The sequence below is a fragment of the Vulpes vulpes genome, chromosome 16 (genome assembly GCF_048418805.1).
Source record: "Vulpes vulpes isolate BD-2025 chromosome 16, VulVul3, whole genome shotgun sequence".
Classification (NCBI taxonomy): domain Eukaryota; kingdom Metazoa; phylum Chordata; class Mammalia; order Carnivora; family Canidae; genus Vulpes; species Vulpes vulpes.
The window spans coordinates 69,039,130-69,056,947 of NC_132795.1; the positions used below are offsets into that span (position 1 = coordinate 69,039,130).

Consider the following 17,818-nt stretch of genomic DNA (forward strand, 5'->3'; position numbering starts at 1 on the left):
CTGCCATCAGGCCAGCCAGGTATAAAGGAAATCAAGGGGCATCTGGGTAGCTCACTTGGTTGTGCTCCTTACTCTTGGTTTTGGCTCAGGTCATGATCTCTCATGGGTTGGGGAATGGAGTCCTGCATGCATTGGGCTCCATGCTTAGTGGGGAGCCTACTTGAGGATTCTCTCTCTTTGTCCTTCCCCCTATGTGCTCTCTTTCTCTTTCTCTCTCTCTCAAATAAATAAATAAATCCTAAAGAAAGCAGGAAATCAAGTTACATTCCCTGAACCTCCATCACTTGGCCCCCCGTGTAATAGCTTTTTATTTTATCATATATATCTCTCGGTAGCTGCCCCTAAAGATCATCTCTGCCTCCCCATTTTGATAGTCACTGCCTTTATGTAAGGGGTCCCATTCTCCATCCTGTCTTCTGTACTGGCTTCCTGATCTTCTATCTCACCCTCACTCCCCCAGCCCATTCCTGATGCCAGATGACTTTTCCAAACCCATCTCATTACCCATCTAAGACTCTGAAGGCACACAAAGCATCTCACAGATTTTAAACTAAGGGCATTTGTGAAGCATCCTTGAGCCAAGACCAACACACTGCTAAGCACTGCGTGTGACACAGAGAACCAAGCATGTTTATTTTAATTCCAACTATTAATCATATTTCAGATAAAGACATTAACAAATAAGAAGACAAACACAAAGCAAAGCTAAGTATGCAGTGAAGTATATATTGACTATATCGACATGCATGAGAAGAGATCAGAGCACAGCAGGCCAATCTGGGGTTCTCTCCAAGTCAATATCCCTCCCACCCACCACCATCCTTATGCATCCTATGTTACAACCAACCACATAACTTTTCCCTGTGATTCCCCTTTCCTGTCTTCATTTATTGCTGCCTGGATTGTTCTTTTCTTCAATCTATCTAGGTCTTGCTCAATCTTCAAAATTAAACTTTTCCCAACTGCTTTCCAAGGAAATCATATGTCTTCCTCTGAATTGCCATAATATTTTATCACTATCTAACAACAATGTTCTCTTTCTATCATTTTCTGTGCATGACTTATCTCCCCTGCTAACCTCCAGATTCTTTCAACTCAGACAGAATGATGTACATCTCTATATCTCCCCAAAGCACTTGGCAAGATGCCTTGCACACAATAGCTGGTCTATTTGCTGAGAGAATCTATAAATGTGTAAATGAATGATTGATTGGTTTATGTGTTCACCAGAGAAGCTTTTATATGAGAAGAAGTTGAATAGGTTTTGGAGGATGACTAGGACTTACATAGTTGGACAGCAGAAGAGAAGAGATATATTAGGTGGGGAGAACTCCAAGACAAAAATGAAGAAAGATGGGAGTGGCTGAGTCAGATGAATGAGTGGTCTGACATTCATTGAGGAGATCCACCTGGCTGGAGCAAATTATGAATTGGGAAAAATATTGGAAGGAGAGTTGGAAGATGATTGATCCTAATAAGAGAAGGTCTTGAGTTCAAGGCTAAGGAGTATAGATTTCCCCCACAGGCCACTCGGAGCCATTGAATGTCTCTTTAGGAATTTTAATTCCATTTTAGCCATTCTGATAGGTACGAAGTGGTATTTTATTGTGGTTTTGATTTGTATTTCCCTGATGATGAGTGATGTTGAGCATCCTTTCATGTGTCTGTTGGCCATCTGAAAGGCTTTGGAAAAATGTCTGTTCATGTCTTCTGTCCATTTCTTATCTGGATTATGTATTTTTAGGATGTTGGGAATGCAAACTGGTGCCGTCACTCTGTAAAACAGTATGAAGTTCCCTCAAAAAGTTAAAAATAGAACTACCATATGACCTAGCAATTGCACTACTATGTATTTATCCGAAGGATTAAAAATACAGATTCAAAGGGGCACATGCACCCCAGTGTAGTATTATCAACAATAGCCAAACTATGGAAAGAGCCTAAGTGTCCATCAACCTACGAACGGATAAAGAAGATATGAGATATATATAAATATATATGGAATATTACTCAGCGATTGAAAAGAATGAAATCTAGCCTTTTGCAACAACGTGGATGGAGCTAGAGTGTATTATGCTAAGTGAAAGCAGTCAGTCAGAGAAAGAGAAATACCATATGATTTCACTCATATGTGGAATTTAGTAAGAAACAAAACAGATGAACGAACATAAGGGCAATTTAAAAAGAGAGAGAGAAAGAAGCAAACCATAAGAGACTCTTTTAACTATAGAGAACAAACTGAGGGTTGATGGAGGGAGGTGGGTAAGGGATGGGCTAAATGAGTGATAAGTATTAAGGAGGGCACTCATTGTGATGAGCACTGGGTGTTATATGTAAGTGACAAATCACTAAATTCTATACAAAAAAAAACCATATATGTTAACTAACTAAAATTTAAATAAAACTTGAAATTAAAAAATAAAATTAAAAAAGGAATTTTAAGTACACTCATCCAAAATCCATGTAGGGTTCCCTGATCACAGCTTTGAATTTCATTTATTATCAGCAGACATATTATTATGATAGAATATAATTCTAATTATTACAGAATAATTAGAATCAAGGGATATTTGATACTTGTCCAAAACCACAACCCTACCCACTGCTTCAAGATCGGTTTAAGTCCTCTTTAAAGAGTTTGGGAGTCCTGCTCTCTCCATTTCCTAATGACAACCTTCTTTTCTCCCCTCCGCCCTCCTCTTCCTCTTCTTTCTTTTTCCTCTTCTCTAATTAGTACTTATTTTAACTACCCTGAACTTTTTAACAGGTAAAAGAAGTAGAAGAGCCTCTAGTGTGACTTTCTCAGGACCCGTGTCTCCCCAGTTTGGCCCTTCTTCCAGGAATTGAGTTTCCTGAGATGGATCTAACGTGTACCTATGTTATGCCAAGTTACACCTACACAGAGGTAGCAGGAAGAGGCACTATGCACTGTAAAGTAGGGCATTGTAAAGCGAAACGCCAAGTGCATTCACACTTTACAATTCTCCTTTCCTTTCATAATGGACAATAGAGTTAGTCACTTTGAGAGTTTACAGCTCCAGTGCCTGAAATTTGAACGGCCACCAATAACAAAGTTTGGCCTGAAAATCAAAGATGGCCCTATGATTCCATTCTGCCCAATAACTCAAGAAACACCCTTCTACAATGTGCCAAGAGGTGGAACTAAAATAAAAGATAAACAACAAAATCTGAGGCAACTCTGTGTTGTCTTTGTTCTATAATATTATTCTTCTCTAATACACATAGTTGGCTGTTTTAAAAAGGATTGAAGGAAAGTTGTGATGTTCTTGTGTCAGAGTGCCTACTAGGCAGTGCTAGATTCATTTTTTCCCCCATTAAATTAAATATCTGAGGCCAGGAACCATGGTCATTCCCACATGTGGTATGGACATTCAATATATGTGTCTTGATAGAATGACTGAATGAAAGAATGAATGTTAAATGTAATGATTATTAATTATATATATATTTTAAAGATTTTATTTATTTATTCAGGAGAGACACACAGAGAGAGAGAAGCAGAGACACAGGCAGAGGGAGAAGCAGGTTCTCCTCAGGGGAGCCCGATGTGGGACTCCATCCCCGAACTCCAGGATCACGTCCTGAGCTGAAAGCAGAGCTTAACCGCTGAGCCATCCAGGCATCCTGAATATTAATTATATTTTGATTCAAGTTTTACAATATAGAATCTAAAGAAATCTTTATAGATTCCTTACATGTTAAAGTTCTGAGTCTTTTTCTCTTGCCCCACACAAATGAGCCACCATGTATAAAACTATGAGCCCAGTATTTGACACATGAGAAATAATAATCACTAACTGCAGCCTTCTTTCCATGTAGAGTACAGAAATAGTCTGAGTTCTTAATGACTAGCAAATAGGAAAATGTATTTGAATAAGCATGATCCAACTAATAACCTACTGAAGTTTTTTCCTTATCTAAAGTATGTTGAAGTCCATCAAAATGAAAATCAAGAACATTTAAGCCAATAGTCTTGTGAACAACAGTGTCCTTACCATCCTCTGAACTTCTAGATGTGGTGAGTCTGGGCAATGCAATACTCTAAAAAAAACAATCTGTGTTTTATGCTAATATAAAACAAAGATAAAATATATCCTTTCTGCATTGGGCTGTTTACTGACGTAGAATGTAAATTTCTTTGCCACTAGGAAATCCTACTTTGCACCAAAAGGAGGCCTTAGAAATCTTTTCATAGCTGGGCACATGGAGACTTAGAAAGACACGGTGACCAGCTAGTCATTGGCAGCTCTACTTCCTTCATTTGCAGACCAACTTCCCCCATTACCATGAAGGGGGAAGGAGTGGGTGGGGACAGTATTGTTCACAAAGGAAAACTCAAGATCCACACAAGTCCACTTTGACCGATCTCGATGCCCACGTGGTTGTACGGAAGGTCCTAGAACCCTAGCTCTGAACTGAGAATGTCATCCCCTTAGAAAGCTGTTTCAACTTGAGTGCTTTTTAGAAATAAAGTGAGATCCTTTGTGTAATTTCACGATTTGACAAATCACACAGGAGTTCTTCAAATTAACAATCTCCCATCACTCTTCATACTTTCCTAGCTCAAAATGAATAGCAGTTTGGAAGGAGCATCTATTAAATATGCCGGTACCTCTGTCACCCCTGGGGAGGGAGTTTGATGAGTAGACAGAGCCAACAGTCCTGATCCCAAGGAGTTAACTACCAGGTCCCATAGCTCAACCCACATTTCACGCCCATGCTAGAGGGAAATTATAAATAAGCATCAAAATGTCTCATAGATTCTATCCCAGTAGGACAACTTGTCCACTCAAGTAACAAAGTTCATAATAAAGGCAAAGGAGATGTTAAGCTTAATAATTGAGATAACTGTATCAGTCTTTCACTTTGGAATAAGCTGGTTTTAAGGAGACAAGGAGGTGGAGTTAGGAATTAAATGATAACAGAGTGTAAGCCATTATTTGAGGTTTTGGCACAAATAATCCTGATTAGAATTTAATCTATGAATTTGAATTCCCTTTATTTCACAAAGGAAACCAGTGGGGCACTGGAGCCATATACCATATAACTCAGGCATAAACCAGTATCTGACACATCATCTTCTATGCCCCCATAGCCCATCACTGAGTAACATTAAGAGTAGCCTCTAATTGTCCTGTTCCTTGCTTTCTGTCATTCTGCAAAGAGCACATGTCACTTTTAAAGAATAAACAATGGGAGTCATTGATGAAGCCCACATTTACATGGTCAAGAATGAGGAAAGAATATTGTACAGAAGAATCATTATGTGCTCCTGAAATGTCCAATGGGCATCATTCTGAGGTCTACCTGCCTCATTCTATATCTTAATGCATAGAACTTGAAACTTTTACATGCCAAATAATGTCACACGGGTGTCACCCTGAAATAAGAAGAAATCAAAGCAACCCAGAACCCAGAAAGTATGCTCAAATTTCAAAGCACAGTCCTGAAGCATTACACGGCTTTATAAAAAAAGCAGTTATGATTTCCCCTTGACTAAAAGGAACATATTTTCTTTTTTGTTGTAATAGCAATGACAGTTAAAATCCATGTAGTTCACCACCTACAAGGCATTTTCACATCATTATCTCACATGGAGAACAACTCCCACAAGCAGGTGTTTGGGGACTTACCTATTTTTGCAAGGGATGCTAGAAGTATCCACAGGGTGACCTCATAAGGAATTTGCACGTAGTCATAATCCAGTGCAAAAACAGATATCTTCTCATCTGCCTCTGAGCTGGCAGCAGCAAACCGAACATTAGGCTCATGCTGGGCAGTGGAATTTGTGGATTCGTTCAAATCTGAAGATGCTTCAGAACACTTGAAGGCCACCAGCAGTAGCAACCAGTTCCAAGGACTGAAAGGCACAAGCATCTGAAAACCCATCCTGTGGGCTTCTCGTACCCCTTGTGTCACTGTGTGCCACACATCCGCAGTCGAGGAGGGTTTCTAGAGAGCAGACGCGTCTACCTGGGTCAAAGGTAATATACGCACAGTCTGTGGGTCATTCCAAGAAGAGTCCAAGCATGTCATGGAGTTGTGAGTGTCGATGTTTTCAAATCACCTTTAAAGGATTTGTGTTCAGACAACTCAGCTTCTCGCTCAAAGGCATCAGTCATTCAGTAGACTCGTTAAAGCCCAAGTCACCTGTGTGACCTTCATCCGATCGATCATGATTTGAAGAACAGTTTAGGAAGGGGAAAGGTATGTCTTCGTTCAAAGCTGTCTCCTCACTTCACTGCATACTGGTTTCATCTTGTGGGTGAAAATTAAAAAGGATACCACGGTGTTCATTCCAGATACCACTGGAGTCCTTCTGACGAGGAGGAAGGGAGTCCTTCCCTCTCCACTAGGTCTCAGCAAGGAGCTACCTGGCCTGCACCTGCTCCTTCTCTCCTCCCCCTGCCTCGCATTTGTTTTGAATGGGCAAGGCTGCAGGTAGCTCCTGCACCACACTTAATTATTTGCTCTGATAGGACTTTTGTAATGAAATGCTTGCCTTGAAGTGTTTTCCGGGGGTTACGCTGCTGACACCTAGTGGGCAGCTGCAATATGACACTTTGGCGTCTCTAATGATGAACCACTAAGGTGGTCTTGTCATTATCACCCACACAGGGCATGTTCCAGAGCAGAGAAAAGCGATTAATAATGATGCCAGACTCTAGGTGTCAGCCAGGATGGTTTTGGAATCATACGGTCTCTGCAAATTAGGAAGGAAGAGGAGGCAGTGTAACACATTACTGAACTCATGAGCAGTAATTCAAAGAAAGTTCTAGATTTCCATGAACTTCAGGAGAAAACAAACAAACAAACAAACAGAAGAACAAGTTTCATGAAATACATCTACAACCTAGTTTTTTAAAAAAAAACTCCATGGCACATGCAAGTTTTTCATTTTAAAGAATTTTGTTATTATGGTCTATTTGTTCAGAAAGAGCAGTACTACAGAGTGTTTTATCTACTTCTGTTTCTTCTACATCTGGCCAGGTGGCCTTAACCAGATTAGATACCTTTCAAAGCATCCTTATCTGTAAGGGATGATGATATCTTCATCAACTGGCTGGAAGCATTAAATGAGATAAAGCAAGTAAAGTATCTGGCATTTAACTGGCACTTAAATGTTGGTTTTTAAGAGCTTTGCTTAAATGAGGAATAGTGCTCAATAGAAAATGAGAATTATTATTCATAAATAGTCTCAATGCTTCTTCCATATCAAACTGCAGGACAATTTATGTATATTTTTGGTTCATGTTAGTGAGTGTAGATGACTCCCACCCCCCACCACATGCTCAGCAAAGATCACTGGGAAGCAGGGGTAGGAGGTGTTGAGTGAGGAAGGCTAGCATCTAGATGCAACTTCTTAGTAAGACAAGGATTAAAAGCTCTCATATGGATTTTTTTTCCTCTTTCCTTTGCAATTTGGCCCTAAGATAGATCTGATTTAGTCACTAAACTGAGACCATCACGTTGATAGCAAGCAGGTCACCATATTGGGTCATTTTTTTTTTTTTTTTCAGAAAAGATGACATGCATAGCCTTGTAATGGAAAACTTCTTTAGAATATATATTTTATCTTTTTCATTTGCACTTTTATTTTACTTTTGTTTTCTAAAGAGAAATGGGAGAGAATTTCCCATGATGCTCCATGTCAAGGCCAAAAGTAAGAATCAGAAAAACTCTGTTCTCAGGCATTAATTACCTGGTTCAGTCCAGGTAATTTACCACTTTACCTGTTTTGAGCCTCAATTTTGTCATCTATAAAATGAAGATGCTGTCCATATGGTATCCTTTCCTGCTCTAAAATTTCAAATCTTTGTGAAACAAAGATTTTGCCTTATACTCAACTGGTAGCTGAGGGTACAATCACTATCAGAGAAGTGATGCCAAGATCAGGGGATAGTGAGAGGAAAACCTGAATTCTATAATAGTCAACCACCTTGTCTTCCAGGTTAAGATTTGCTGTTTCCCCTTGTCAACCCTTGGCACCACCTCCATCCATGCAATCAATACTGCTTTCACACAGCTGCCTGAAATATTCTTTCTGAAATTGCCTTCTTCCCTTTTTGATTTTTTTATTTGTATTTTTATTTTTTGCCTTCCCTTTAAAAAAAAAAAGATTTTATTTATTTATTCATGAGAGACACACAGAGAGAGGCAGAAAGCAGGCAGAGGGAGAAGCAGGCTCCCTATGAGGAGCCCAATGCCTCACTGATCCCAGGACTCCGGGATCACAACCTGAGCCAAAGGCAGATGCTCAACCAATGAGCCACCCAGACACCCCTAAAATTGCCTTCTTAATCTTGATTCTCTAGAAAACAGTATGAGACAAAGCTTACGTGAGTGGTGCAAACCAAAGATAGCAAAGTAAGAGAAAAAAGGAAACAAGGGAGAAACGCTTCCAGAATGGCAGTGTGGGGAACTCTATAGACCCTCTTTAGTGTTAGGGAGACAACCATAATTGGGAAGAACTATTGAAAATAAAGGGAATAGCCATTCAGTCTGTAGAAATTGTCCTATTGGCGTACAGTAATTAAAGACAGTCTTCTAAATATTAGTAAAACCTGTGAGAGTCTATGGCCAGACTTGTTTCTGCCCCTACCTTCCTGTTCAGTATAAGGAAAACTCTACTCCAGCTGGGCACAGACAAGAGGATGGGGATCTTAGTTTAGGGCTACAAATTCTACTCAGAAAGTCAGAATATCAGTATTTGTCATCAGTATCACCCCTCCCCCATTCCCCAAGCAAGGTTTTATATGAGCTGTATTGCCTACAAGTATGACCAAGAGATCCCTTCACCTATACAGCCCCACTCACTCATAGGCTTGAAATTCTACCCCAAGCATGGTGGGCCAAGAACACTGGGCCCCAGTCACTCTCACCCCCACTTACAGGGCTGAGTTTCCACACCAGGGAAGACAAGCCAAGAAGACAAAGGGTTACTGCCACTGTCCAGCAGCTCATTTATATAGTAGCAGTGTTACTCCCAGAGAAGCAGGTTGCTGTCCCTGTCCCTTTCCAGGGTATTGCAACAGAGGTTCTGTTAAAGGGGAAGGCAGGCCATAGAACAAAGAACTCCTCAAGTTATTTCTCAGGGAACTGACTTTACTTGTAACAAAATGTAGGGAAGCTCAAGCCCAAGGGAGATTTAGGTAGAGCACAAGTAAGAAGGGCCAGTAGCTCCCTGACACCAACATGTGAAAGGCAGATTACTTAGAAGCATTATGGAAGAACTAGGGAAAGAAACAGATAAGAAAAGGGGCACCTGGGTGGGTCAGTGATTGAGCCTCTGCCTTCTTCTCAGGGCGTGATACTGGGGCCCTGGGATCTGATTGAGTCCGACATCGGGCCCCCTGCAGGGAGTCTGCTTCTCCCTCTGCCTGTGTCTCTGCCTCTCTTTCCCTCTCTGTGTCTCTCATGAATAAATAAATAAAATCTTTTTTAAAAAATGAAAATCTTAAAAAAAAATCATCATAGGGTCAGAGAAGTGTCAAAGACTGGCCACAAAGATTACCCTGAAAAGGGCCTGACTTTATTTTAGAGCAGACTGCTGAGCAATTTAAGGCCTGTTCAACACAATGGATCAATCAGCTAGCAATTACTGGAGGCTAACAGCTAGGTATAATGTTAATAGAGACAACGGACCAGCTAGAAGCTTAATAAGGAGATCCGTGAAAGAGCCAAAGAGAACCCTATTCAAGGCACTGTCATCCCAGGTGAGAGAGGAAGAAGTCAGGGGGGTTATGAGTATACCCAAGACTGTATGGTTAAAGTCTGCATAGGGAAATGGACTTTATTGAAATAGTCCATCCAATTCACTAAACAAACAAACATAGACAACCAAACCACAGTAACACCTGGTGTTGGAGGAAGGGGAGGAATCAGTAACAAGAATCGTTACAAGATGTTAAAATATTTAGTTTTTAACAACAACCAAAATGTAAGACCATATACTATTTCCAGAAGATATTAAAAAACAAAGATTTATTTATTTATTTAATATTTATTTTTATTTTTTTATTTTAGAGAGAGAAAAAGCAAGTGGTGGGAAGGGCAGAGGGAGAGAATCTCAAGCCAACTCCCTGCTGAGCATGGAATCTGACATGGGGCTTGACCTCATGACCCTGATATCATGACCAGAGCTGAAACCAAGAGTTGGTGGTGCAACCAACTGAGCCACCCAGGTGCCCTGAACATATACTTTTAGATTTAAAGATACAAGTAGTTTAGGGGGTGGGGGGTGGAGGGGGGCACTGCACCTGAGTGGCTCAGTCCATTGTCTGCCTAAAGCTCAGGTCATGATCTCAGGGTCCTGGCATTGAACCCCACATCAGGCTTCTGCTCAGTGGGGATCCTGCTCCTCCCCCCCCCTCCACTGCCTGCCTTGCTCGTGCTCTCTCTTTTTGTCAAATAAATAAATAAAATCTTTCAAAAAAGACACAGGTAGATTAAAAATAAAAGGATGGAGAAAGGATATTGTAAGGCAATAAGGTAAGAAAGCTGGAATGGCTATACAAATAACAGACAAAATAGATGTTAAGACAAAAATATTTTATTTTATAAAAATAAAAGGGCCAATTTATCAAGAAAACATAGTCATTATAAACTTCTCTATAACAAATGGGATTTGTCCCAGGAATACAAAGCCAACTAACCATCCACATGTCATTTAGGATAACATCATATCAAAAGAATAAAGGACAAAACCACAGGCTATTTCAATAGACTGAGAAGAGGTATTTAACAAAATTTAATAACCCTTCATTTTAAGAATACTCAACAGTGTAGGAATGGAAGGGAACTTCCTCAACATGAAGAAGGCAATCTATAAAAAAAACCTATCCACAGCCACCATCATCCATAATGGTGAAGATTAAATACATTCCCATAAGATCAAGAACAAGACAAAGATGTCTGCTTTTGCCGCTCATATTCAACATTCTACTGGAGGTTCTAGCAAGGGCAATGGGCAAGAAAAATAGGTAAAAGATATACAGATTGGAAGGGGAAAAGTAAAACCATCTGTATTTACATGACATGTCCTTTTATATATAGGAAATCCTAAATAATTGAATAAAATACTCTTAGATCTAATAAGTAACTTCAGCAAACTTGCAGGATATGACATCAGTATACAATAACAAACTGTATTTTACAGTAACAATGACAATATCAAAATGAAATTAATAGCATCAAAAGCTAAATTTCTTAGGAATGATCTTAACAAAAACAATGTGAAACTTGTGTTCCAAAAAAACACAATGTTGAAAGCAGTTAAAGAAGACTTAAATAAGTGGAAAGATATCCTTGTTCATGGATCAAAAGACTTAATATTGTTAAGATGGGAATATTCCCCCAAAATGATCTACAGATTCAACACAATCTCTTTCAAAATCCTGTGTCTTTTTTTTCTATTCAGAAATTGACAAACTGGTCCTGAGATTTATATGGAATGTGCCCATAAAAGCCCGTCTCCAAAAAAATTCTTGAAACGGGAAAAAACAAAGCTAGAAGACATACACTTCTCAATTTCAAAACTTACTGCAGAGTTTGGATGCCTGGGTGACTCAGTCAGTTAAGTGTCTGACTCTTGATCTCAGCTAAGGTCATATCTCAGGGTCACGAGATTGGCCTGGTTAGGCTCCATGCTCCATGCAGAGTCTGCTTGAGTATTCTCTCTCCCTCTGCCACTCCCCCTGGTCACTCTCTCTTTCTTTCTCTCTCAAATAAATAAATAAATCTTTGTAAAATAATCTTTACAAAGCTTTAGTAATCAAAATTATGTGATATTGGCATTAAGAACGGACATACAGATAAGTAGAGCAGAACTGAGAAAACAGAAATCAATCTTTTCATTTATTGTCAATTGATTCCTGACAAGTGTTCCAACACAATTCAATAGGTAAAAAATAACTTTTGGGGGGCACCTGGGTGGCACAGTTTGTTGGGCGTCTGCCTCCGGCTCGGGTTGTGATCCTGGGGTCCTGGGATTGAGCCCCACATTGGGAATCCCAGCTCAGTGGGGAGTCTGCTTCTTCCTCTCCTTCTGTGTGCTCACTCCTCTCTCTCAAATAGATAGATAATAAACCTTTAAAAAATAAAAAAAATAACTTTTTCAACACATGGTGCTAGAAAACCTTATATCCACAAGCAGAAGAATGAAGACATACTCCATCCTTATACCATACTTAAAAGTTAATTCAAAATGGAGTATGGACTAAGGTAAGAGCTAAACCCCAAACTACAAAAAAAAAAAAAAAAAAGGAATAAATAATAAATTTTAATGATCCTGAATTAGATAAAACTTTCTTATATACACATCCCAAAGCCACAATGAACAAAAGAAAAAAACAGATAAACTGGATTTCATCAAAATAAAAACCTTGTGCTCCAAACTATACTATCAAGGAAGTGATAAGGTCAATTCACAGAATGGGAAAAAATTCTTGTAACTCACATGTCTGATAAGGGACTTGTATCCTGAATGTATAAAGAGCTCTTACAACCCAATAATGAAAAGATAAATAACCCAATTAAAAAAATGGACAAAGGATCTGAAAAGGCATTTCTTCAAAAATTGTACATAAATGGCCAATAAGTACATGAAAAGAGGCCCGATACTATTAGTCAAAGGGAGAGATGATTCAAAACCACAATGAGATGTCATTTCATACTTGCTAAAATGGCTAAATAGTGATGATAATAAGAAGAAAGAGGAATAGAGGAAGAAATGTAGTAACTAATGTTGCCAAAGCTGGCAAGGATATATAGCAGGAATGTAAAATGCTACTGGAAATCTAAAATGAGTCAGTTTGGATTTCTCAAAATGTGAAACACAGTATTACCACATGACTCAGCAACTCCACTCTCAGATACGTACCCTCTGATGTTTCAAGAACACATCTTGCATTGTGCAGGTTTCCCAGACTAGAACTGAGAAGATGAGACATTTAGGAAGAGCCCTGGCAATTGATAAGAAGGAGCCTTTTAATTATATCCTCATTGTTCAGTTGAAACAAATTCTTCCTTATGTGTGTTTACATTGTAATACAATCCACATGATAATTATCAGTTTATTTAATTCCTTGAGAAAGATCAATTGAGAAAGTTTCAGGGCACTGTAGGGCACTGGATACTTACCCATCCATTGGTGTACATAGAAAGAGTTATCTTTTTGTTTTTTTGTTTTGTCAGAGAAAGAGAGAGAGAGAGAGAGAGAGAGAGAGTAGGAGAGGGGCAGAGAGAGGGACAGAGAATCCAAAGCAGGCTCCATGATCCTGAGATCATGACCTGAGCAGAAATCAAGAGCCAAATGCTTAACCAACTGAGCCACTGAAGCACTTCTACATAGAAAGAGATTTTAAAGGTAAAGGGGAAAAAGACCAGCTCTCACTTGCAAGACAAAGAATGAAAGGAATTATTCTGGAATTATAGGTCAGCAGCAAGCTACTGAAATGTGTCATGATTTGGTCTAATTATCCAATAACTGTATGGGCAGTAGAAACCTGGCCTGCTCTGACCTTTGGTGCCAGGTGCCAAGAATCCTTGCTATCCTTGTCCTCTGCCCTTGGAAACCCATCTACTCACACAGTCCAGTGGTGGGGGAGGAATGACCTGCTGTCCTTTCCCCAGTGGATCCCTTATAATTTAAGTGACCATATCCGGTCCACCCTCATGGGACTAATTAAGGGTGGTGCACCCAGCAGAGGGATCATCCATTCCCCTAGGGCTCCAGCTGTGCATAGCTGGAAGCAGAGTTTTGGGGGCTTGGTCCACTTCCCTTTCACCCTCAGTTTTGTTTCCCGAAGGCAACTTTTTTTGTCTTAAGAGAAGCTGCAAAAGAAACGAGGGTGACATTGACTCCCTACTCTGTACCTGCATGCATGATGTCCACTCTCTCCCAGAACAGGTTTCAGACAAAATGATGAGCACCTGTTTCCTTCCTTCCCAGAGTGTCTGGCAGTAATTGACTTTACCAGAAATGATTTGTGCAGTACTTTTGGGACCGACAGAATTAGCTGCTTGCCCCCGAGCTCCTGTTACTTTTTCATAGCTGAACTTTGTATTTTTTGTTTCCCCCCAGGAAGAAGAACAAGAAAGCAGACCTAGAGAACTGGCCAGTGCTGTCCAGAAACATGATTTGCTTTCCAAGCCCATAGCTAGCAATTAAGCTGGATGGCCTTGGATGGAGTTCTGGCAGACGATACCCCTAAATTGAAAGGCTGCATCCCACGCTGGAGTGAAGTCAAGAGCTTTGACCCTGCTTTCAGGACAGGAGAGCTGAACTCTGTTCCTGCTCCCCAAAGTCAACTTTCCACTGCTCAGAGAAACAGAGGGGGCTGCTGAATTGTTTCATCAATTCTGGAAGAGTCCCAAACGCGATTCCCTCTTGAAAGCCACAAGACCAGACCTGTTTCTGGGGTATATACCGAACACTCAGCTCAGATATAAGAGAAAGGCTCTTACAGGGAGGTAGCTTTTTGATAATTGAAGCAACTTGGAGAGGATTCTGTCTTTTTTAAAGTTTATTTTGCTTATTGAGATATAATTCCTGTATAGCATTACACTATTTTCAGGTGCACAATGTAGCGACTGGTGTTTGTGTATATATTGCCAAATGATCACCACACTAAGTCTAGTTAGTACGCATCAGCACACATACTTACAAATCTTTTTTCCCGTGATGGTAATCTTTAAGATTTACTCTCTCAGCAACTTTCAAATTACAGTGCAGTACTATTACCTGTAGTCACTTCATCCCCAGGACTTATTATTTCATAGCTAGAAGTTTGTACCGTTTGACCACCTGCACCCTGCACCCATTTTGCCTCTCCCCCACCCAACCACTACCACTGGCAATTACAGTCTATTCTCTGCATCTATGAGTTCATGTTTTTATTTTAGATTTTAGAAATAAGTGAGATTATATGATATTTATCTTTCTCTGAGTTATTTCACTTGGCATTATGTCCTCAATGTCCATCCATATTGTCACAAACGGCAAAATGTACTTCTTTTTTTATGAATGAAGAATGTATTCCTGTGTGTGTATGGATGTGTGTGTTTGTGTACACGCTACATTTATCCATTCATGTGTGGATGGACACGTAGGTTCCTCCATGTCTTCTATTATAAATAATGTTGCTGTACATATGGGGTGCATATATTTTTTTGAGTTACTATTTTCATTTCTTTCATGTAAATACCCAGAAGTGGAATTACTGGATCATATTGGAGTATTATCTTTGATTTTTAAAAGAATCTTCATGCTGTTTTCTGTAGTGGCTGCACCAGTTTACATTCCCACCATCAGTGCACAAAAGTTTCCCTTTTTCCACATCCTCACTTGTTATTTCTTGTCTTTCTGACAATAATCATTCTAATAGATATAAAGTGATATCTAATTGTAGTTTTGATTTGCATGCCCCTGGTGAATAGTGATGTTGAGCACCTTTTCATATACCTGTTGATCATCTCTATGTCTTCTTGAAAAATGTCTATTTGGATCCTCTGCCCATTTTTTATGGCATTGTTTAGTATGTTTTGCTATTTAATTGTGTGAGCTCTCTCTGTACTTTGGATACTAATCACTTATCAGATGCTTTGTAAATATTTTCTCCCATTCAGTACATTATCTTTTCATTTTGGTGATGGTTTTCTTTGCTGTGCGGCAGATTTTTATTTTGGCTTTTGTTGCCTTTTCTTTTGGAGTCAAATCCAAAATATCATTGCCAAGACTGATGTCAAGGAGCTTAGATCCTATTATTTTCTTCTAGAAGTTTTACGGTGTAAACATTTATGATGAAGTCTTTAATCCATTTGGGATTGTGTCTTAATGTCATCAAATGAATTTGTGCCCATGATTCTTAGTCCAAAGTCATTATAGAACCACCCAGGTAAGAGAGATTTTACTCAGAGTTAAGATATTCTCTGTGGGAAATAAGAAAGGACTTCTGGGACACAAGAAAGCAAAGGCAAAGGTGAATTTAGAGGTCTAGACATTATTTCCACCTTCTCCCCACTCGTGTTGTGGCCTAACCAAAGTTGAATTTGGTTTGAGAACTAAGAACATGCAAGGTTTGTAAAGCCCTTAAACAAAAGTCATGAACTGTCAGTGCAGTTTCTTGTGATATAATTGACATAGCTCTGAGGACCAAGATGAGTGGGGTACCAAGAATGGTGCCACTTTGCCGGGTACTACTTTTTACTCTGACATAAGTCTTATTGTGTGGAGAAGGTGACTGGTTTCTGTGATCAACAGAAAACTAGAAAGCTGGAGAAATCATCCACAGATAGTCTGCATTTGCTCCATCTGGGGCAGCCAGCTTCATTCCATTGAGTTCAGTGTTCCATTGAGTACACTGTGTATGTGTGTGTGTGTGTGTGTGTGTGTGTGTGTGACAAAAGAAAAGGACTGAGGATGTGATCTTTTTACAACATTATGTCCCCTTGCAATGGAGTACCCATACCTACACACTCAAACTGGATCTCATTCTACTGAGAAATATGTTAAATGATGTCATTCTGGTGTAATCGAGTCCCTTTGAGAAATGTCTATATTCTGCTTACCCAACAAAAGAGAAGAATCATTTAGTGAATTTTAAGAGAAGGGAAAAAGACAGGTTTGGGAAAGTTAAAAAGAGCTCCTGTCAGGGGTGCCTGGGTGGCTCAGTCAGTTGAGAGTTTGCTTTCAGCTCAGGTCATAATCTCGGGGTCCTGGGATCGAGCCCAGCATTGGACTCCCTACTCAGTGGAGAGTCTGCTTCTCCCTCACCCTCTCTCTCTGCTCCCCCTTCTTCTCTCTCTCAAATAAGTAAAATCTTTAAAAAAAAAGAGAGTGAGAGAGAGCTCCTATCAGAGTAACTTGTAAATACCTCTGGGTGTAAGTGGGATGGATTTCCTTATCAGCAGTTCCTCAAGCAAAGCCCCAGAGTTCGATTCAACAACTATTGACTGAATAACCCTGTCACAAAGATGTTGTCCAGAACAAGAAGGCAAAAGGAAGAAGTCAATAGAGGAGAAATGAGGTGAAAGAACACAAAGGAAAAGCATGATTCTCCCCACCAAAAACCAACCAAACAACAAACAAACAAACAAACAAACAAACAAAAACAAACAAAAAAACCCTGCTTTGGTATTATTTTCTTTAACTCCAAAAGCAACGACAAATTCAAATGGCAAACCCTAAAGTGAGTACTCTGAGATATTAAGAAGGAAAAGAGAAAAGTTTTTGCCTTACATTAGTCAGGACAACTTAGGTTCTACCGCAGTAGCAAATAATCCTGGAACTTCAGTGGCTCAACACAGCAAGTTTACGTCTCACTCACATTATGGTCCAATGTGGGTTGGGAAGCCCTTCTTTGTCACACACCAATGCCATCTCAGGCATGTGGACTCTGAGATCACAATGGCAGGAGAGGGAGTGTGGAAACATTATTCCCGCATGTATTTGCCTCTGTGTAGAAATCACATATCATTTCCATTCATGTTCTAGAAAAATTTGTCTACATGTCCTCATCCAACTACAAAGGAGGCTGGGAAAAGTGACCAACTTGTAAAGACGAGATGATCTTGGAGAACACATAGCAGGATCTACTACACCTCTGCAGTAGCTTTAATTAGACTCAAGGTGCAATCCTGTTAGTGATCATCCACCCATGGCTGAGTGTTGATTCATAAACATCCTCCTGTGGGACCTGAGCACCCGAAGCGAAGGAGACTCTATGGAATGTCGCAAGGCAGAGGTGGGACAAAAATAAAGCCGTTTCCTGCAGGTATCTTCATAAGTGCAACTGTT

General features: G+C 39.8%; 1 protein-coding gene across 1 annotated transcript in view; it reads right to left on the bottom strand.

The window, feature by feature from the left end:
* SLC9A4 (solute carrier family 9 member A4) overlaps positions 1-6,526 on the bottom strand; it is a 74,045-nt gene extending 67,519 nt beyond the window's left edge. The window contains exon 1 of the mRNA XM_025992386.2: positions 5,655-6,526. Coding sequence (XP_025848171.1) covers positions 5,655-5,910 — 256 coding nt within the window. The 5' untranslated portion in view covers positions 5,911-6,526. The remainder of the gene's footprint in view (positions 1-5,654) is intronic.
* Between the last annotated feature and the right edge of the window lie 11,292 nt (positions 6,527-17,818).